The sequence below is a fragment of the Liolophura sinensis genome, chromosome 13 (genome assembly GCF_032854445.1).
Source record: "Liolophura sinensis isolate JHLJ2023 chromosome 13, CUHK_Ljap_v2, whole genome shotgun sequence".
Taxonomy (NCBI): domain Eukaryota; kingdom Metazoa; phylum Mollusca; class Polyplacophora; order Chitonida; family Chitonidae; genus Liolophura; species Liolophura sinensis.
This window is the reverse complement of record NC_088307.1, coordinates 7,270,824-7,293,754: the sequence shown is the minus strand read 5'-3', so window position 1 is coordinate 7,293,754 and position 22,931 is coordinate 7,270,824. Positions and strand designations below refer to the sequence as shown.

Here is a 22,931-nt window from a genome sequence, read left to right as displayed (position 1 = left end):
GAGCTTGGCAAGGTATACATATCAAAGTTAATGATAGTAACCAGGGTCAGTAACATTGACTCAAAACATGTTTATCTTCCTCCTCTGATAAATGGATGAGGACACAAAAATGTTTGGTGATATTTCATGTAGACGTCACGGTCGTTTATTTTATTTGTTTATTGGCGACTGGTGTTTTACACTGTACTCTAGGATATTTCATTTATGCGACTGGACGTCATGGTGTCGGTATTCTTACCACATTAACTGGGCTACAGTAAAAGGCCGTTTTCTCAAGCTGGTGAAAATGGACTATTACATCGACTGAAAGGTGCATGTATTACAGCGAGGAAGGGCTCTTGGTAGAGTACCAATGAGTTGATCAGGTGGCATGTTTACACATTGGTAACTAAGGGGTCACAACCATTGTTTTACCACGAAGTTCAAACCATAGCTGTAACAAAGCTGTTAACAACTGATTACCACAAATCAGTTGCAAACTAGACCAGAACAGTTCGGGCATCAATTGGTACATGACAGTTTTTAATGCACAGAGCTGATTGGTTCATCAACCAACCTATAACAAGCTGTGAACTATGCAATGTCAAGAAGTAACTAACCCGTACTACCAAAGACAGGCTGATCTGTTAGAGTCTGCTTGTGTAACTCCAAACAATTTTTTCTTATATGTCACCTTCTCACATATCGTTGTGTTAAACAAACATCCTGGTTTGGCTGCTATCAAACAAGGAATGTAGTTAAGTCACATAAATTTTGACACATGTATTGGTTGCGTGTTACCTCTTACAACAGAGGTCATGGATTTGGGTGTGCGTAAGATTGGATGCTGACGTCAGAGGTCTGGGGAACCACACTAACCAAACCTAAAGCCCTAACGACTTCAGGCTGATCATAATATCTCCTGATACAGTTCAGTAATTTTGTAAACTAGGGTGATGATAACTTTTTTTATTATCACTGTGTGGTGAATTTCAAAAGCTACACAACAAATAAAAAGATGATAACCTATTACCCCATGTTCTAAAAACAGCTCTTGACGTGCTGTAAATTCAACTTCTGCACGTGTGTCAGGTTTTATGTGGAACCCTTTCACACATATTCAATATTTCTCAAAAGAAAATAAATTTTGTCCTACACTGGCTGAACGTATTATCAGTCCTAGTACCAACCCTATACATATACTTTCTTCACACTAACACTTTATCTCACATTTCTATATGTCTTTGGAGAGAAGCAAATCTGGCATGACTTTTTTCCATAGGCAGATATAAAGGCATCTGGTTCTAGACTCTCCTAAATCATTTTTAAAAGAACATCACAAAAGGCTTGAAAGTTTGCAAAGCTTTCTTCCCTGACATGTGATACACTATTAGACTACGTCATCAGTTAAGAGTGATCAAAACAGCTGATCAAGATGTATGTCAGAATCATTTGATCAGATGGTAACAGCTATCACTGACTGAGTGTACTGACTGTAACAGGGTTTTAATATACTGTAGGCCTAAACAACATTTCCAATGGCTACCTTGAAAACACAACAAAACACAAAACAAACTCAAAACAAATAAAAGTTTTAATACCATCACAACAAATTAAAAAATAAGCACTGAACTAACATGTTAGAAAGCAAGAGATTAAAAGAAATAAAATATACTTGACATTTATATGAGTAAACCAATCTGCAAAAGCTGTTTTTAATAAATAAAATGTTACACAAATAAAATGTTACACAAATAAAATGTTACACTAATAAACAAATACACAAAATGTATGCAAATTCTGAAAGACAAAAACATAGAACTTATCATTCTTTTATTATAACTTTTTCATTTTCTGTTAGCATATGATACAGCAATAGCCCTTTTTTATAATTTAACAGTCTACAGGGAATGAATGGATCCTTCAAAATGTGAAACAACTGATTCAGAAAATAATAAATAATAAAGTAAGATTATTCATTTATTTATTTGATGCTTTCGTGTTTTATGCCGTAAAAGATAGAAAGAGAGCAAGAATGTAAAGAAAAAAACAGAAAAAGAGAAGAAAAATAAGTTGAAAAAAGCTACCAGCCTGGATGCAATTTTGCATAACCCTGATGCATACAGCATTTATGCGTTTACTTCAGCTTCTTCAGACTGCACATTACATTTCGGAAACCTGTTGTTGTTTGGATAGAATTGGCTTATAACTGAATTTGACAAGGAAATGTCTCAATAAGATCAATGAATCAATCAGATCAATGAATTAATGGAATGATTAAAATTTGGAATTAAACTGTCACGATCGTTTAAAAAAGCATGAGCAATCCTTAAAAGGCCCTAACATTATAAGGGTTAAATATAAGCAAAGATCTTCCAGACATCTTTCAGTCAATTCACACATGTTCATAAATAAATTACCAAGTAGCAGATGACTGAAGCCACCTGGTCACATGACCTGGCCGTTCAGTCACTGACTACAATCCAGGGTAAAACCTCACCCGTTTTTCTGTTTCTGGATGTTGTTAGCGTTGGAAGCGGGTGCGAACCGCCTGGCATCAGCAGATTTTCCGTAGATCCACTGGGATGTTGAACCAAGACGACCTTGCGATGGGGCAGTCTGGGTGGTGGAGCAGTTGGTGGAGGTGGGCGCTGCTTTGGCGACTTGGGAGAGTTTGGTCTGGATCCTGATCTGGGGGTGGGGCTTACGCCAGGGCTGAGTCTGTCATGTGCCCTCAGCTGTGATAAGTCCGTCATACTGCGGGAATTTTGACGTGCCAGCTGCCGTTTTGGGGAGACAGACTTTGGAGAGATGGCTGACGAGGAGCTTCTATCAGAGGAATGCTGGGAAAAGAAAATGCCACAGTTGTACAATAAAGTGGATAGAGCTGGACACAGAGTGGGACAGGAAACATTGTATAACACATAAAAATTTGCTCACAAAAACAAGCGTTTTGAGAAAAAGAAAGCTGACAAATATTACTTGTCTCCGGTAGGACAACAAAATCAACCTTAAAACAAACCTCCCAAATTTTCTAAACTAAACAGAATACACAGAATTAAGCAAAACCAGAATTCATAAAAAACTAAAAGAAATGAGATGTGTAATATCTTAAAGGTCATTTTAAATGATTCCAAATATGTTTCTGTTTATTTTATGATGTCTTTTCTTCAGACAATGCCATAGAGTGGCTGTAACCAGAACCTCCCTGATTGCTTTGCAGAGGCTGTAAGCAAAATCACTATAACCGTTTGACAGTGGCTGTAACGAGAACATCCACTACTGCTTGACACTGGCACAGTTTGACAGTGGCTGTAACAAGATCCCTCTGAATGTTAGATGCAGGCTGCAACCAGAACCTCCTTGACTAGATGACAGTGGATGGAACCAGAACCTCCATGACTACATGACAGCGGCTGTAACCAGAACCTCCTTGACTACATGACAGTGGCTGTAACCAGAACCTCAATGACTAGATGACAGTCACTGTAACCAGAACCTCCATGACTACATGACAGTGGCTGTAACCAGAACCTCCATGACTAGATGACAGTCACTGTAACCAGAACCTCAATGACTAGATGACAGTGGCTGTAACCAGAACCTCCATGACTAGATGACAGCGGCTGTAACCAGAACCTCCATGACTACATGACAGTGGCTGTAACCAGAACCTCCATGACTAGATGACAGTCACTGTAACCAGAACCTCCCTGACTACATGACAGTCGCTGGAACCAGACCTCCCTGACTAAATGACAGTCGCTGGAACCAGAACCTCCCTGACTAAATGACAGTCGCTGGAAGCAGAACCTCCATGACTACATGACAGTGGCTGTAACCAGAACCTCCATGACTACATGACAGTCGCTGGAACCAGAACCTCCCTGACTAAATGACAGTCGCTGGAACCAGAACCTCCCTGACTAAATAACAGTCGCTGGAACCAGAACCTCCCTGACTAAATGACAGTCGAACCAGAACCATAATGACTAATGACACTGGCTGTAACCAGAACCACAGTGATATCTCTGGACACTGATTTGATATTTACCTTTCTTGGTCCAGCAAACCCTGTGAAGGTGTCACTTAAATCTAAAGCTGCGACAACCTGACAAAACAAACAAAAAATACATGACAAAATTTTTTGGACATGACATAACATATACATGGCATTCACATGCTTTTCCAAAACTTTGACTTCAGGCACTCTGCCAACAATGTTAGTTCATTGAAGTGTTGTGTGCAAATTGGTATCGGATAACTCATGCACAGTTAGAGAATAATGCTTCGTTCAGGTTAGACCACAGTCACCAATGTGCTGGAAAAATATCCCAATTACATGTATAGTTGGCTGAGAAAATTAGACATATGAACAGACATGGTTATCCGTATCTACTGTAATAACATGTAATTCAACCTTTTCGCATGTTTGCCAGGTGTTTATTCAAGTATATTCTGAAGGCATTAGTGTTGACTGTGTTGACTGAAAGAATTATACTTTCTGTGAGGCCTGTTCCTCGCAGATCCAACTAAAAAGACAAAAAATTGTCTTAAAAATGTTCATGACCTGCACTGAAGGTTGCTCTTTCACATGCAAAACAGTTGAGGAATTAGGGTACTTGTATCTCATGTTTATGTATGAAATGGATCTTGTATGTAAAGATTGATATTTTATAAGTGATTGTACAAAATCGAATTTGATTAACAACGAACAAAATTTAATTATCATATCCTTTAACACTTCTTCATACTGAGAAGGTCTGCCAGCAACTGCGTATGGCTGTGGGTTTCCCCCGAGCTTTGCCCGGTTTCCTCCCACCATAATGCTAGCCACCGTCGTATAAGTGAAATGTTCTTGAATATAGCGTAAAACACCAATCAAATAAAAAAACAAACATTTCTTCACTCTTTAGAATGACAAACTGATAATGCTCTCTTGTGGTGTTATTGAAATGGCCCCTTACTTTTGCTTGCCCTAAGAAGTTCCTCTGCTGTAAGTTATCAACAACTGTTTTGGACGGACGGAAAATGGCGCTGGTAGATAACTCTTGTAGGTTGTATTCCTTGTCATTCTGCAAACATAAAACAATAGTGACCAAAACGTCAAGACTGAAAATCATCAACATTTATTTTGTTTCTTTGTCTGCCTCGACTTCATTTCAATATCAAAATTGTTCCATGACTGTCTGATCGTCACTGAACAGAATTGGGACATACGGTCTAAAACATAATTTTGTCCTTGATGAAGTCTAAGTCGATCCTACAAGAGTGCTGACTTTTTGTTGTTTGAAATCACTGCTATAGTAAACTATTTACAGGATATCTTAAACACATATGGACGTTGTATAATGATTATATTTAGTGTAACTTATTTCTGAATCGATAGTTTTTTTATTACATGTTCCCATTTTTAATCTTATCATTCTCATGTTGAAAGACAATTAACAGTTTCCTGGTTTCACCATACATGTTCTCACCATACATGTTCTCACCATACATGTTCTCACCATAGGCTGAAATACTGCTAAGGTGACATAATTAAAACCTTAATCATTCACTCAACTACATGCATGTAGAATAACTCCTACTTTGTTCTTGAGATCAAACTCGGGTCGGGCCATACCAAAGACTTTAAAAATGGTACTTGTTGCTGCCTCGCTTGGCACTCAGCACTGAGAGGTTAGAGCAAGGAAACAGACTGGTTGGCCTGGTGTCAGTATAATGTGACTGGGTGGGGTGTCATAACTGGTGTCTGCGGCATGATACTTCTGTACAGGCTGCAGCACTACGGCGGCATGGACTCACTCCATGGACACAGTATGACTCCTCGTCTTCATATGAGTGAAAAATTGTTAAGTACCACATTAAATCCCAAGGAGACCGACATATATACTTTGTTTTGAACAACATACAGTGTATTAGTACAGGTACCTGCACAGCCATTAGAGCCCTGGACACTTCAGACTTCAAACCTGGGGTACCATCTAAAGATTCTGCATCTTTCAGCCATTTTAAGGCCTTTGTCTTATCTCGTCTACACCAACATAACGCCAGGTTTAACAGCACCTAGAAAATATAATAAGTGTAGCTGTAATACAACAAAGCACCAAATATGTAAAAATAACCAAAAAATTATATAATTCATAATATGAAAAAAAAATGAGCAACATGTATTCACAAAACTTAAAATCAAAATGTGAAATCAAATTTGTTTCATATTTTTTTCTGAAAGACAACTATATTCTACAGGCTTTAATAATAGTATTTATCTTGCAATACAGTAAAATACCAAATATGTAAAAAAAAAAAAACTTGTATTTCATAAAGTAAAAATAAAATGACCAATATATTCACAAAACTTTCTGAAATCAAATTTGTCTGATAACTTTTTATGACAGACTACATTAATTACAAGCTAGTGTCTTAGGAAAACATGATTTACTGTGGTGTTTCTTGAAAGTGAAACTAAAAACAAATTATGTGTACCTGCATGGCATAAAGCTTTATGTTTAATCCCAGCTGTCTGTAATCTATCACAGCATGACCCCGCAGGTAAAAGTAGGCCTTCTGAAAACTGTCCAGAGCACTGGAAATCCTGTAAACAGAGAATGAAATGAAAAAAAAAAAAGGTTCTTTCTTTTCAACCATAACCATAATCTTTGTTTGACAATTACATCTGATGTATATTTTCAAAGCTTAGTCTTTCTGCTGCTTTTTATTCAGGTGCTTAAAATGACACATTCTTTTTTTTTTCTCCCTTGCTCTATTTTTCTTTGCCATCTTATTTAAGATTAAATTAATTTATCAAACAAGTCACCTGGGGCTACTTGCTCCAGTCATTTCCGCTTGATGTATTTTTGTCTTGCCTCAACCAAATAAAACTTAATTGTCTAGCGCGTCATTATATGCCCTTCCAGATATAATTAACACTTCTTTTCTCTATGAAGTAATCATGGATTTATACTATTGTTTTTTTTTACATGTGATTACAGAATTTAAAACTCGATACTTCCTTTTCTCATTTTCAAATAATGAAATCCTTAAACTCTAAAATTACAGCTTGCTCTGACCATTCTTTCAATCATAATATTTGGTTGATATTTATTTTGTTCAGAAAAAAAATCTCTAGAAAACAAAGTAAGTAAATACGTGTGTAACTATTTTCAGATATGGTTTTCAAAGCTGCGTCAGAAGAGGCTTTCATCAATGTAAACTTCCTATTATATTCATTGCAGATATAAAAGCCAACATTCTCACATTTTCTGAAACTCATGGTCACATTAAGGAAAATGAAAACACTGAAAATGCACAATGCTTGTGGTACAGTATTTCAGAAAGTAGATGCAGACACTCTTTGATTTGTGAATAAAACAAGGAAATTCCAGACTAGTGTTTTGTTCACATTCCTTTCCAGTTTTCCATGACGTATCTATTGTGGTGAAAAAATGCAAGTCATTATCATTCATGCACATCAGAGAAGGAAATGAATGAAATGTACATAGGTGTAATTGCCGCCATCTGACTGTCACTTATTACAAGGATTGTTATAAAAGCTATTTATGTATTCATGCATATGTAACTCAAGTGTGGAAATGTCCCTCAGCAACCCGATGCATTCCAATCTGTTTTTCTAACTCAGTATTTTTGAATAGAAGTTGTATAGTATTTTCAGATTCTTTTCACACTTTATGTAGATACATTTATTTTTTGTATTTGATTCATTTGACTGATGAATTAATGTCTACAAGTAGAACTTTTTATTACAATCTTAATATTCCCTTAATAGCGTAGTTCAATAACTGTTTACCTTATTGTGAATACATCACCATAACTGTGCTCACTTATATAGACTCATACTTTTTATTTTTTTCTTTTGGAATATTATATAAAATATCTATGTGTGTGACTTTTAATTTTTTTTTCCAAATCAAGTTTACATATTATACATAAAATATCTGTCTGTGTGCATTCATTTTAATTTTTTCTGAATTATTCAAGCATGTCACGTCTATAAAGTACCAGTATACGTTTACATGGATGTGAAGTGTGTGTATAAATAATAAATGAAATATCTGTGTGCTAGTATTTTGGTTTTTTTCCAAATACTGTATATCACCTAAAGTTTGGCATTTTTTAAGCGGCATATTCTGCTTGATTATGATTGCATCATCCATCTTATAGGGCTACAAGCGAGTTTGTTTTTTTTGTTTTTGTTTTTTGTGAAGTTTGATCAATTCTTTCTTATCATAGACATGCACTCACGTGCTTGCATCAAAAGTATCATTTCAAGGCCTCCACACGCTTCTGGAAATCCATTTTTCCACATCAAACTTTAGGTGAATCACAGTAGGTCAAGTTTAAATGTAGGTAAAATGTGAAATTTATAATACAGGTAAAGAAAATGCGTGTGCGTCAGCATTTCAATTTTATCCCATATACATGTAGGTTAAATCTGAATAAGTGTACCTGTGTGTGTGTGAACAGTAAAGAACACCTGAGATGGAAAACCTGATTTGTTAGCTGAGTACTGAACATTACTTCCTATCACAGTGACGGCTCTCATGTATACCCATCAGTGAGCCTCAGCCATGCACACCAGCACAGGGTTTGTTCTCACTCTCGGTCACCTGAACAGTTATGCCTTACCTGAGCTATTCATTAAAAATATGTTTGTTGAGCGTAACCCTATACAGACCACCTGAAAAAAGTTTCTCCTCTGTAATTTTCAGTGGGCTTAATTTTAACAGAATTTGTTCTCTTCACTCTGTCAGCTTTTATAAAAATTAATCCCTATCTTTTTCCAATTAACATCAAGAATAAAACAAATCTCCATGAGGACCTTCTCCTCAGTGTTTTCCAGACAGAGTCTGATTACACCGAGCCAAGAGTTTTTTTATGAACAGCCTGATGGGAATTTTCTTGTCACATCCTGGATGAATGTACTTCAGAAATCTGAGCTACCTCAGCTAAACCGCTTTAGGACTGAACCAGGAAGAGAGGGGAGACAGCTATTATAAACACTATATAACTTTTGTTCATACTTTACTCAAAAATAAGATTGCTGAATTGTTAGAAGACACCTGATATTATGTACAGTGTAGGCTGTTACACTTTGCTCACATTCTCAAGACTCATCCAGAATTTCACGCTTGAAGCTATCTTTAACAGACTCCAGCAGTAACGGTTCAGATTAACAGTTAATCATGAAGTGAGCAAGTAAAGAAAAATGCTTATGAAACGATACCCACTGGGCAAAACCGTGTATTAATACACAATGTACATTCTGTACAAACACTTGTAAGCATAGATAGGTTTCCACTTTTGCAAGAAAATGGCTTTTTAGAGCCTATAGTATCCTAGCTACATGACTGCCACCATTTTCACTGGCCATTCAGTTTCACTCTAAGAACACAAACCTTCACATGGAGATTACTGACACTACTTCGGTAATTTTAACTGGTTCTTATTTAATTATGTTAATTACTGGTAACAGGCCCTAATCTATATGAGGAAAGATGAGTAACCTTTTTCATTCCAAAAGGCAGTTTAAAAGGTTGGATGCATGGCCTCACCTATTACCTGTTTTTGCCTAAAAAGGACACTTTTGGGTCAAAATTAGGAAGTGCAGTGTCCTGACTCTGAAATAATCAAGATTAGGCTCTTAAAAAAAAAAGCAAATACTTTCATGTCCACATACATGTATAAACCCTTTCTCAAGGACTTTCATGGATATGAATGACCAATGAGAATCCTGAAATCAATTAATAATAAGGTGTTATTTATGGTACTTTGGAGTTTACACATGACTTTATTTCTGTTCTCTTTGGTCTAGCTGTTTACCCTGAAAATTCAGTACATCACGACGCAGCCATGTAGAAAGAGAATAGAATGAAATCCAAAAGCATACATAGTGATTTAACAAGCAGATTAACAAGCAAGCAGACAGACAGACAGACAGACAGACATGTCAAATTTCATATTTCCATGAATTACAGGCAGTACAGGTAATAACATGTCAGTACCTGTTCACTTTGAAAGCAGCCACACCATGCTGAAAATGCCCCACCGCCAGGTGTTCGTCCTTTTGAACTGTCTTCGTAAAACTCTGTAACAGTCATGATACTAGTATATGAGCAGACAAATCCTTCACCCTGTAGGGATTCGCAGATGTCTCCATTCTTACAACACGATTGTTTTAATTAAATTTCTTTTTTTAACTACCCTAAATGACCTAAAATTTCACCCTCAAAAGTTTGTTTTGAGAGGCAAATAAATATCATAAAATATTATTTTGGGTGCTGAAACTTACAATTTTCAGTAGAATATCAGCCTATGTTCCAAGCAAACCTCAAAACACCTGTCTGAACTCAACAGAACTTTCAGAATCAGGAAAAATGGGCAAGAATGTCATGGACAAAATTTACGGTCATCTTCTTCTGAACCAGAGTGCACAGCAAATACATTTAAATCCATCACTGCAGTAAAACAGTTTTTTATTCCAAAACTATTGAGCATTTGGGTTCTGAAAGCACATATTTAGTTCATTTCATTGCACAATCTGTTTTTCAAAAAATCACAGTACCTAAATACAGAATGGTGATAAGAACGGAAGTGTGGATGAATTACCAACCCTAAGGCCACTAGATATACAGATCTACACATGCTGTGTGTGGTAAATGCATATCAAAAAGTGTGTGCTAAACACATATCAGATGCCTCTACAGTAGGATTTCTGCATTTTACGGTATTAAATCCACTGTAAATCCACAACAATTTTAACCACTAAAACACTTTTTTCAGCATGATTTATGCACACAAATATTACAAAAATGACCTGCTCGTGTCATTAAAGCTGTTTTGTCTCCAAAATCAAATTACAAATGTGCATAGAAATGTGCTCTTTCATGTGCAGAAAGGTTGATGAATTAGGGTGCATATGCTAATTCTCAAATATGTGTATTGTACTGATCTAAAATTTTGTCCATGATTAAGTTGTTCAATTTGCCTGAATCTATCAGTTTTAATGATTTAAGAAAGGCATTTTACAGTTTGTTTGGAATGAATGAATGCTTGGGGTTTGAAACCATACTTAACAACTTTTCAGCCATATGATGGTGAGGAGTCATTAAGTGTGTGTAAACATACTGTGTCTCTGTGTGGCACGGGGAGACTATGTCGTCATTAAAAAATATGTTCATTGACGGTAAACCAACCCTAATATATGAAAGTTTTTTTTTTATTTCCCTCTCCATATTACTTTCGTTAAAACCCCTATCTTTTTAATTAGCAAGAAATTGAAAAAAAAAAAAACAAAAAAAAAAAAAAAGAAAGTAAAAAAGTTCCCTGCTTATCTACCCAAATTTTTCTGACAGAATTTGAACAAAGAATTTCATTTAAGATGACCACATGGACGAAATTTTTCTCAATACCATAATTTGCTGCTCAGCCTACACACATAGCACTGACACAGACTTCCTCAGTAGGCCTTCAGTTCATATGTCACTGATACTGTACTGGGAGGAGACTGTCATTCGGGAACTGTGACTAACTCACAACACTCAAAATTCACATACCAACATTCTATCACGACAGCTATTTTTACACAGAAACAATAATCATTCAGGAAGCAGGTCAAGACACTGTTAGGACAAATATGTAAGAGCCTCTGTCATAATTAACACTCTTAAGTATTCTTTTCTTTTTCGATCAAGAGATATTATCTCAAAATAAATAGAGGCTGTGTAAAGGATTTAAGGACTTCTTACAAAGCAATTAAATGACTCACATCCCCTTGGATTAAGCAAATATTAACAGTGGGATGATAATCACATCCTGAATGATTTTGTAAGAGGGGAGATTGTGGGAATGCTTTCACAGTTAACATTGTGCACCCACTCAAAATAAATATTCTTGGGCAAATATCATTGTATTACGTAATCATTTTATATACGGTATATCTAGAAGTAATGTATGCAGGGTAAAACTAGAATTATTTTGACAAATAAAATCAGCTTGATAGACAGGTAGACAGTTGGCCAATATACATTAACACTACATATGGCTGCCTATTATAGTGTATGTTTTACTTCATAATCCTTAAGTACGGGATAAAACATGAGCCAATTAAATAAGTATTTCGTAATCATGCTATATGTAACTAGAAGAAATGTCTATGGTAATGGTAGAAATATTTTGAACAAAAGAAAAAAGAAAAAAAAATCCATGGCTAGACAGATGGCCTACATAAAATTACCAATATCATGACTAAAATTAAACTGAATGACAATCACTAGAAAGGAAATGGACTTAGAGGTCAACAGAAGATAAATTACAGACGAAATTTTTTTACCAGTACTCACTGAGATATCTCAGAAGTGCCAAAAGGGATACATGCACCTCTTTAGGCATAAAAATTTCTTCCTTTCTTTTATCTTCAATTCAAGTCCATTTCCATTCTAGCGGTTGTGAGTTTAATTTTAGTCATGATGTTGGTAACTTTATGTTGACTAATCACGACTCGCACATACATGAATCCGACAGTCAGAAAACATCAGAACAAAAATCTTACTAATGGCCATGACACACTTTACACCTGTAAACACTTTGATTCAAAAGCACATCTGCTTCTGATTTTCTCTTTCTTTATCTATGAAAACAAAACTTTGGATATACCAACCACTGTTTGAAAAGCACTTTATGGACTCTTAATTTTTTATGTAACAACATTTTTCTCATTAGGATTCTAACTGTTAAAGCATGCCTGAAAACATATGACATGTATTTTACTAAAGATGTCACAAAATGCTGGAATCCATTTAACTACATTTGAGGGCAATTTAAGAATACTATCAACTTAAAATTTTGTTCACAAAAGTTGTAAACTCGCTCTTTGTTCTCCAAATAGGCATTGTTTCAAGCGAACTACAGGGCTGGTGCTTATAATACATGTATTTTAGTTTGAGAAAATTGTTCAACTATTAACAGATCGTTATTCACACACATGAACTTTTTCTCTGTAAACCTAATTAACACACTCAAATCCTAAGACATGTAGGCCAATCTTTATCTTACAAATAAATTAATGTCATTTGTTTCTGTATTATTTGAAAATGTATCATTAAATGGGAGGCACTCTGATGATTCGTTTGGAATTACCTGCCATTGCATGTATCTTAATTAATAAATGTAACTGAAATCGATATATGCAAAAATAAATTAATTAATAATAAATTAAAATCAGATTCTCATATAATATAAGAAATAAATCTGGAAGTGAAACACAAGTTATTCAAAGATCCATGCCTACACATTCACTCAGGCCCATGCCAAAAGATACACCCCCCCCCCCCCAAAAAAAGAAAAAAAAAAAACAGGCACACAGTAAATTTCAAAACTATTAGGAAACTATTGAGCACAACTTTTTGTATTTAAATTTGACAGGGCTGCTAGTGTTATACTGGACTAACATCTGTGCCAGAACCGTGGCTAATGTAATTTATTTAATTTAACGTCTAATCTCGTCTTACCTCCAGCGCTTTATTAGGTGAACCTTGACAAAGATGTATACAACCAATGTCAAAAAAAATCTTTGCCGTTGGCTCTGTAATTTTTTCCAGACATGACAGGGAGTCGTCAAACCTGCCCTCGGTGAAGCGCAGAACAGCTTCATTCCACAAAGGACACGCTCTCGATTCGCATTCTGATGCTCAACAGCTGCAGTGGGCGACCGGTTTCTCAGGAGGTTTCCGCAAAGTCTCCTGCAGACCGAGATTTCTGACTGAACCCATCGATGGGTGTCCGATCTTTTATGTAGAGTGTTCCTACTGTACACGGAAGCCCGAAGCCACTTGACGTCATCAAGAACGGAAGCGAGGCTATATGGATGTCCCCCTTTTGGTGTTACACGCATATTGCGACTCTACAGGCCGCTGGCGCAAATTTTTAGCTTTACATTTTATACGTTTATTTATTTATGTCATTGGTGCTTTACGCCGTACTCAAGAATATTTCACTTATACGACAGCAACCAGCATTATATGGTGGGAGGAAACCGGGCAGAGCCCGAGGAAAACCAACGACCATCCGCAGGTTGCTTCAGACCACCCCACAATTAACTTTGCATTTTACACGCTAAATTAAGTTATATATTTGCATCTGAAATAAGAAAGTAACGCCAAATGCCGGATACGGACTGATACATGGTGTAATTGTTTGTGTGTAAGTGACCGGATGTAAAGGCTGGGTGCTGTAATACAATACATGCATTGCAAGTTGATTATGCTACATGCAGGCCTAGCACACAGTACAAATTCCGTTACGTCACAGTAAACAAGTCGTGTATGGCCTTGATATCGCGACTGACCTTTCCGCTTTCGTGGTATTTCGAGTCATAAAATATTCAGGGTAAACATGCCGTTATATTACAATACTGTGAAAATACCGTTGTATTACCATATCGGGTATAAAAATGCTGTTATATTACAATACTAGGGATAAAAATGCTGTTATATTACCATACTAGGGATAAAAAAAATGCTGTTATATTACCATACTAGGGATAAAAAAATGCTGTTATATCACCATAATAGGGATAAAAATGCCGTTATATTATCATAGAAGGAATAAAAATGCTGTTATATAACCATACGAAGGCTAAAAATGCTGTTATATCACCATACCAGGGATAAAAATGTTGTTATATCACCACACTAGGGATAAAAATGCCATTATATCAGCACACTAGGAATGAAAATACTGTTATGTCACCATACCAGGAATAAAAATGCCATACTAGGGATAAAAAGTGCTGTTATATCACCATACTAGGGATAAAAATGCTGTAACATCACCATACTAGGGATAAAATGCCGTTATATCAGGCATACTAGGGATAAAAAATGCCGTTATATCACCATACTAGGGATAACATACAGTATATTACCATGCCAGGGATAAAATGCTGTTATATCACCATACTAGGGATAAAATAGCTGTTATATCACCATACTAGGGATACTTTGCTGTTATATTACAACACTAGGGATAAAATGCCGTTATATCACCATACCAGGGGTAAAAATGCTGTTATATTACCATACTAGGGATAAAAATGCAGTTATATTACCATACTAAGGATAAAAAGTGCTGTTATATTACCATACTAGGGATACTTTTCTGTTATATTACCACATTAGGGATAAAATGCCCGTTATATCACCATACCAGGAGTAAAAATGCTGTAATATTACCATTCTAAGGATAAAAATGCTGTTATATTACCATACTAGGAATAAAAAATGCTGTTATATTACCATACCAGGGGATAAAAAAATGCTGTTATATTACATACTAGGGATAAAAATGCTGTTATATTACCATACCAGGGGGAAAATGCTGTTATATCACAATACTAGGGACAAAAATGCCGTTATATCACCATACTAGGGACAAAAATGCCGTTATATTACCATACTAGGGATAAAAAAAAATGCTGTTATATTACCATACTAGGGATAAATATGCCATACTAGGGATAAAATTGCTGTTCTATTTCCATACCAGGGATAAAAATGATGTAATATCTCCATACTAGGGATGAAAATGCCTTTGTATTACCATACTAGGGATAAAACTGCTGTTATATTACATATTAGGGATAAAAATGCTGTTATATTGCCATACTTTGAATAAATATGCCGTTATTTACCACACCTGAGGATAAAAATGCCGTTATATTACAATACCAAGGATAGAAAAATCATGTGTGTCTACACCTGCCTCTTACATCAGGCCAGTCTGGGATTAACTGTGACATCAGTGACCCTTAAAGCTGATATATATAGTGTATCCAACATACCCTCTTCAGGATATACATTCAACAACATTTATAGAATTGCATAAATTACGTGGATGAATAATAAATAGTACCGATAAGTCTGTCGGGTATATTATTCCATTAACAGAATAAATGTTGAAAAATACTTATTGGTGATGTCTGGTTGGTTTATTTTTGTTTTCTGTCTGAAATGGTTAGGCCTATATATATATAGCATTATCTCACTAAAACATCACGCCCAAGACACCAGATATGATCGAAGCACTACGCAATCACAGTTAACGCTGACACACTGGTTGCCTACTTTGCCTATATATGCTCACTTATATGCTTTAACACCAGCTGACCACAAGTATCGAGATTTGTAATGCCCAGGTCTCAGATACATGCTTGCCTCGAGTCTGTATATTGGCCCCAGGTCTTTCGCTAATGTGGATGTGCTTGCTATCTATAAGTATGCAGTTAAGTACATCTTCCGCCGTCTTTGGAAATATACAAGTTCAGGAAGGCGTGTATGTCAGACTCTACATCCATGGTAGGAGAATTTATTTCTGGATGAAGAGGATCTGTCACATATACAGGACTGTTTATTACATTTGCGAAAGGTGGTTCGGATTTTGTGGCCGTTTATTTGTCTTTCTTCCTGTTTGTCAGTCAGCCAAACGTTTTGTCTGCATGTCTGTCTGTCGGCATGCATGACAAAACACAAACACAGATCATTGTCTCTTTAATTGTCTGTTCTGGAGGAGGGGTACAAGGTTTTATATAGCTGTGGCGGAGGTTTACTCGGACACAAGAACTCGCGAAAAAATGGCATGTACGAGTTTTTCTCGCATGCGTGTGAGAAATTATCGGACTTTGGGCGAATGCTTGCACGAGTCATTTTAGCGTGCACGCCATGTGAAAATTTGCACGTTTCGTTTTTTCATCCATATATGGTATATGACGTTCACGTGCTTGTGTCCGTTTTGGTCCAAACGCGCGTGAAAATAACTGTTTTTTTTATTTATTGGATTAGTGTTTTATCGCCGTATATGAAGAATTTTTCACTTATATATAACGCCGGTCAGAGAATCCTCAAATTCTCTAGATATTTACCTCTGACACCTTCTAACTCACAGGCTCCTTCTCTTGGTACTTCTCAAACCTTCTATAACAAATAGGTGCCTTCTCTAAGTACACCTCTCAAACCTTCCTAGGGACTTCTCAAACCTATAACTTATAGGTACCTTCTCTGCAGGTATATATATATACATCTCTTAAACTCTTTAACTTACACGTACAAAACTTCAATACGTTATAGGTACCTTTTCTAGGTACACCTCTCAAACTCTGTAACTTACAGATTCCTTCTCCAACCTTCAATAACTTATAGTATACCTCTCTAACCTTCAGGTTCCTTCTCTTGGTACTTCTCAAAACTTATACAACATATAGGTAGCCTGCCTCCCTCTCTCCCTCTCTCTCTCTCTCTCTCTCTCTCTCTCTACCTTATAGGTATAGCTTCTCTTTATAGGAATATACCTGTCAAACATTCTAACTTGAAGCTGCGGCCGCAAGAGCTGGATTTGAACTCGCAAGCTCGTTTGTGAAGGGTCTGATCATTCCCTTTGTTCTCAAAACAAAGGTTACATGATATGGACCGACGTAATCTCCAGCAGTAACATGAAGTGCTTAGCTGTTCTGCGCTTTTTGGAGAAACCTACATATAGGGAACTACGTATTCTCATTCATTCAAACTTTAGCCTGTCGATGTTATAAATGAATCTCGTACAAGAAAACATCAGCGTTAAGGTATATGCAAATGACCGTGAACTTTATACCACGTGACATCAGAAATATGTTTATGAAGTTTGGTAATCATGTTTACATATGCTCAATGTATTATTAAATCAAATGGTTTGTATACGCCCAGCCACCAGCTGAAAACAGTAAACATTTAAACTCAGATATATCGTGCGGTAAATTTGCTAATTGAGAAATTATGGCTGTGTGATCAAAAGTAAGACATTGACCGATGAGATATGTCCATCTACACACGACTTTCGTACTTTCGTATGACTTGTTATTTGAGAGAATAAAGAAGGAAACTTTAATCACTTTTATTGCTGTATGGTCAGTTTTATGCACTCAGGACTTTGCAACTTGAGTAAGGGCCGATTTCACACTGCTATGCATTTCTGACAAGTAAAATTCTAATCCTCGTCACAATGCTTGATATTGGGGTATTTAAATTTTAATTTAAGTGGACTAAACATAATGTTTAAAGTCGTCTTTCAGATTTAATCTCATAAATCAGAAATATAGCTTAGTGGAATCCACCCATCCTACACAGGACAAAACTCCATCCAGATTGTCAGTAAATTCACAAATGCGAAACCAAAATCAAGCCATAAAGAAGTTAGTGGTGAAGGGTTGTAACTTGAGATGTCACGCAATGTTCCAGTAGAAAGTGATGCCATAATGAATTCCATTCTTCTGGGTATATTGCTATCTGAATGATAGCAGCATGACAAATATCTACTCTCAAAAAAATAATCTGCTAAATTTAACAGAAAGTCTGTTATTTGCGTGATGCTAGAATGTATCGAGTAGATCATTTTGTTAAATTAGCACACTATTCTGTTAGATTAGCCGATTTTTCTGTTAGATTAGCAGATTATTCTGTTAAATAACACACATAAGGTATTGATTCAGTTGTAATATTCCTGGGACTATTATAATAGTCACAGATTATTCAGAGCAATTCTATTAGACTAATAGGATATTATATTGAATAATTATAGGTTATTGGATTGTATGGTCCTGCATGGACAAGTCATGTGCGCCCAGGATGCTAACAAGGGATTTGTGTCCGGTGACCTGCATAATTTTATGTGGAGCGACGCCAGATTTTACAAGGGTTTGGACGGTTGTTTTTCTGGACCGAGTGATTAGTTTTCCGGCTTTTCAGTCCAGTAGCCTCGGCTGCCCTCTTCATTAGCTCTCCCAAACGATGCTCTCCCATTGGAGTGGAGTAATACCACACAGCTGCATCAGGTTTGAGGCGACATTCGGGAATTGGTGTGAGGTAGAACGGACTGTCCGGAGACACAGATTTTTCTGGACATGCAAATTTCAGCGTCGGTGAGATCAAAGGGGTCAGAATCTGACTGATCTGCAGCCGTGCTTGTTGTGTGGTCTGCTTGTTGACAATCAAAAAGTAGTCCGTACGTGTGACGTCACAGTTACTACATAATACAGTGGGCGCTGGACACTTAGTTTATAATAACAGGGTACATTCCAGCACAATTCCGACACCACACTTTCCGTTAAAATTTCCGTAAAGATTTTTTTTCAGTGTATGCTATCATAATTACACATGGCGAAAGTAGATCCTCTAGTCAGCTCTCTTCGATTCCCTCCATCTTTAAACCTATAAACGCTGTCATGTATAAACCTATAAACGCTGTCATATGTATATATATATATATATATATATATATATATATATATATAATATTATATTCTTGCGTACGCCTTTAAATACCATCGAACGAATAAATCCATCATAATTATGTCCATATACAATGTACTTCAGTAGTGAGATTCAATGTTTATAGCATAATGTCTTTTAGTTTTGTTGAGCTCATGTATATGCTTTCTTCCAGCTCATGCTGGTTTCCTCTCCGGTCGTATGTGGGAAGGTCTATCAGCAACCTGCGGATGGTTGTGGGTTGGTCTGCCCGGTTTCCACCTACCATAATGCTGGCCGCCGTCATATAAGTGAAATATCCTTGAGTATGGCGTAAAACACCAATCAAATAAAATAAATATATGCTCTCTTATTTCCATGCATGGTAGAAAGAGTTTATAGAAAACACGGATGTGCCAAGCAAGCTCTGAAACATTTTGAAAAGTTTGAAAACATCCTATACAAAGCAGGATCCCTGGGTTTAAGTTTCCTGTTATAAGTGTTTATTATAAGTGAAGTATGTTGCACGTATGTGTGTGTTGCACGTATGTAGGTGGGTAGCACCACTGGCAGATAATATTCTTGCCTGTGAGATGAAACATAGGAGTGAATGTCTACAGTAAGATAAGCCAGAACTGTAAATCTTTTTTCACTGGAATTTATGCATACAATTATAAAGAAAATGATGGTAAACATACTGTTTGTGTCACTAAAGATGCAAGCTTCATAAAATTGTGCAAATTATTTCTCTCCACCACATGGATGATAGTTCTCTCAGGATGTTTCAAAATATTGGTTGCAGAGGTGGTTTAGAAGATTGAAGAATTAGGGTATATCAAGTGATTTCATGAACAAGTACACAACCATACTGGCCTGAAAATCCTGGCCTGAAATAGATCTAGGTATTATCTTTATATTTCATACATCCCCCACTCTTTAATGGTGAACTGGTATGTCCAATCTTGTTTGCATCCACAGGGCAACCATCGAGGATGGTCATGGGTTTCCTCCAGGCTCTGACCAGTTTCCTCCCACCACAATGCTGGCCTCCCCCGTATAAGTGAAATATTCTTGAGTAGAGTGCAATGCACCAATCAAATAATCAGATAAATAAATACAACCATCCAACCCTTGGAGTGCAAAAAACTGATGTAAAAATCTGCAGGTCTTCTGGTTACGTAGTAGGCCCATAAACATGTATTACAAGAGAACAATGTTGGTTACAACTTGAGCCCTAGACATCACTGGGCAGGAAAGGTACCTAGTTTTGTAACACCCTTGTGACCTCCTGTTATGTTTATACATTTATCAAGTAAAACACTATATTAACCCTGTCTTTTCATCTTAAATCTCATAATCCAACAAAAGTTGTTTTGGAATAATTTACATTAACAGTCATTTATGAAGTAGCACCAGACAGAGCCACACTGAACTAAATATAGCCCAGAGGAAACCAAATCCCAGGCTAAACCAGACAGAGCTCCCAGGAAACCACACAGATCCACACTGAACTAAATATAGCCCAGGGGAAATCAAATCCCAGACTAAACCAGACAGAACCCTCAGAAAACCAGACAGAGCCACACTAAACTAAATATAGCCCAGAAGAAACCAAATCCCAGACTAAACCACACAGAACCCTCAGGAAACTGACCTGGGCAGAGCCCTTGGCAAAACCAATAGGGAGCTTTCAGGAAACCATACTGAGCCTTCAGGAAACCAGAGAGAGCCCTCGGCTAACCAGACAGAGCCCTTGGCAAACCAGACAGAGCCCTCTAGAAATCAAACAGAGCCCTCTAGAAACCAGACAGAGCCCTCGAGAAACCAGACAGAGCCCAGAGAAAATATATGAAGCAGAACCTACTGGGAAGCAATTTAAAGCCCAGAGCCCTTGTTTATCAAGCAACTAAAGGCTTTAGTCATAAATTCCAGGGGTTTAACTAGCCAAACTCAGAACTCAAACTGTGCTTGGTACATGTGTGTACATTCTTCTGCAGAAAGGAATCAGTGTACAAATTTTAAACTTCACAGAGCAAAACGCTTTAATTTTAGCCAGCCGTGCTTGAATTTTTGATCTAAGTCTCAAGATGCTTAATGAAGACAAAAGATGAAACGGCCGGAGTCCTGAGAGAACCAGACACAATACGACACCACACATAACACCCTGGAAAAAAGACAAGTCCTTGAGGAAACCAGATAGCCCAAAAGAAATGAGACAGAGTCTGGCAAGAATCAGTGACTGAGGGGAACGCACCGATAATCCCGAGAAAACAACACAGAGTTCAACAGAAATCATAGCACGACAGATGCCTGACACACCTCCTGACAGAAAGAAACAGCCAAGTCAGCGGGAAGTTCAACATTACTGCTCAGGTACCGTAATAAACAATAAAATACACAATTTGTAACATTTTGAAAATTTATCAATAAATTTTGAAATATGTAAACACGACAATCAGAGACAGACAAAATATTCTGATTCATAAAATCTAGATATTATTTCTAATAATCAACGACTCTGCAAACTCTAAAAACAACATGTAAATATAGCTCTCGTGTTCATCTTACAGGAAAATCACGTGCAGGTAGCAAAGAACTATTAAACAGTGATGGACGGAATGTTGAAATATCACAGTCAAAATCAACAAAGGACAAAACTACTGTAGAGCCTGCATGAGAGACAATACTGGGACATCACATGTGGGATATAAATACTGCACACAGCTGAACTAGTTAATTCCATTCCAAAGACTATAACACTACTGATAAGGAATCTAAATGTATAATTCACAAAATAAATACATGTACGTTCTCTAGAAATTATAAGTTTTAATTTAATCCTCTTTAAACATGATGAAATACAACTCTAGGCAAATAAATCTAAAAATTGGTAATTATTTTCACTTCAGCAAGAAATGAAGAATCGAGTCATGACCAAATCCAAAGAAAATGGGAAAACATCATGAGAGACAGTCTTGTTACCTATCTCAACCATTGTTGTTGCCACTAAAACAACTTAATACACAAATTCTGGCAAATTCTTCTTCTGTAAATACCAAACCTGAACCTAAATGCGAAAAGTCCAAAATTGAAGTAATAGAGCGAAAGATCATATATCCACATGATGTGGATCTATTTGACTGCCCAGTTATCTTCCCTGCCTGTCCGGTAAGAGTCATTCCCCTTGATCCCAAGCCCTTACACGGTGAATACATCTATTCAACACAACAATGGGCAGTTTGTTTCTCTGTAATAAAACCCATAGAATATACGAGGAAGACTTATGAATACAGATCTTTGACTTTCTGCACAGATGTAGCCCAGTTCTGCATCCATCTTTCCTCAGCTGTCAGTTGGGTCTGTTTCTTTTCCTCTATGTCAGCTAGTACGGACTTGAAGTACTTCTTGTATTCCTGTCAGACAAAGAAAGATACAGGTGTATAAACACTGTTATTGCACAGGTGTATAAGTACTGTTATTGCACAGGAGTATAAGTACTGTTACTGCACAGGTGTGTAAGTACTGTTGTCACACAGGTGTATAAGTACTGTTATTACACAGGTGTATAAGTACTGTTGTCACACAGGTGTATAAGTACTGTTATTACACAGGTGTACAAGTAATGTTATTACACAGGTATATAAGTACTGTTATTACACA

The 22,931-nt window shown here is 36.7% G+C and overlaps 1 protein-coding gene and 1 long non-coding RNA gene across 2 annotated transcripts in view; both read right to left on the bottom strand.

The window, feature by feature from the left end:
* Positions 1-5,913: 5,913 nt before the first annotated feature.
* LOC135481058 (uncharacterized) lies at positions 5,914-13,799 on the bottom strand. The gene is made up of 4 exons (XR_010445966.1): positions 13,509-13,799; positions 10,005-10,087; positions 6,469-6,577; positions 5,914-6,048 (listed from the first exon to the last, which is right to left on the bottom strand). It is a non-coding gene; the product is annotated as an uncharacterized LOC135481058 (long non-coding RNA).
* A 7,757-nt stretch (positions 13,800-21,556) lies between these two features.
* LOC135480787 (coiled-coil domain-containing protein 180-like) overlaps positions 21,557-22,931 on the bottom strand; it is a 65,779-nt gene continuing 64,404 nt past the window's right edge. The window contains exon 35 of the mRNA XM_064760711.1: positions 21,557-22,684. Within this exon, the coding sequence (XP_064616781.1) occupies positions 22,553-22,684 (132 nt within the window). The 3' untranslated portion in view covers positions 21,557-22,552. The remainder of the gene's footprint in view (positions 22,685-22,931) is intronic.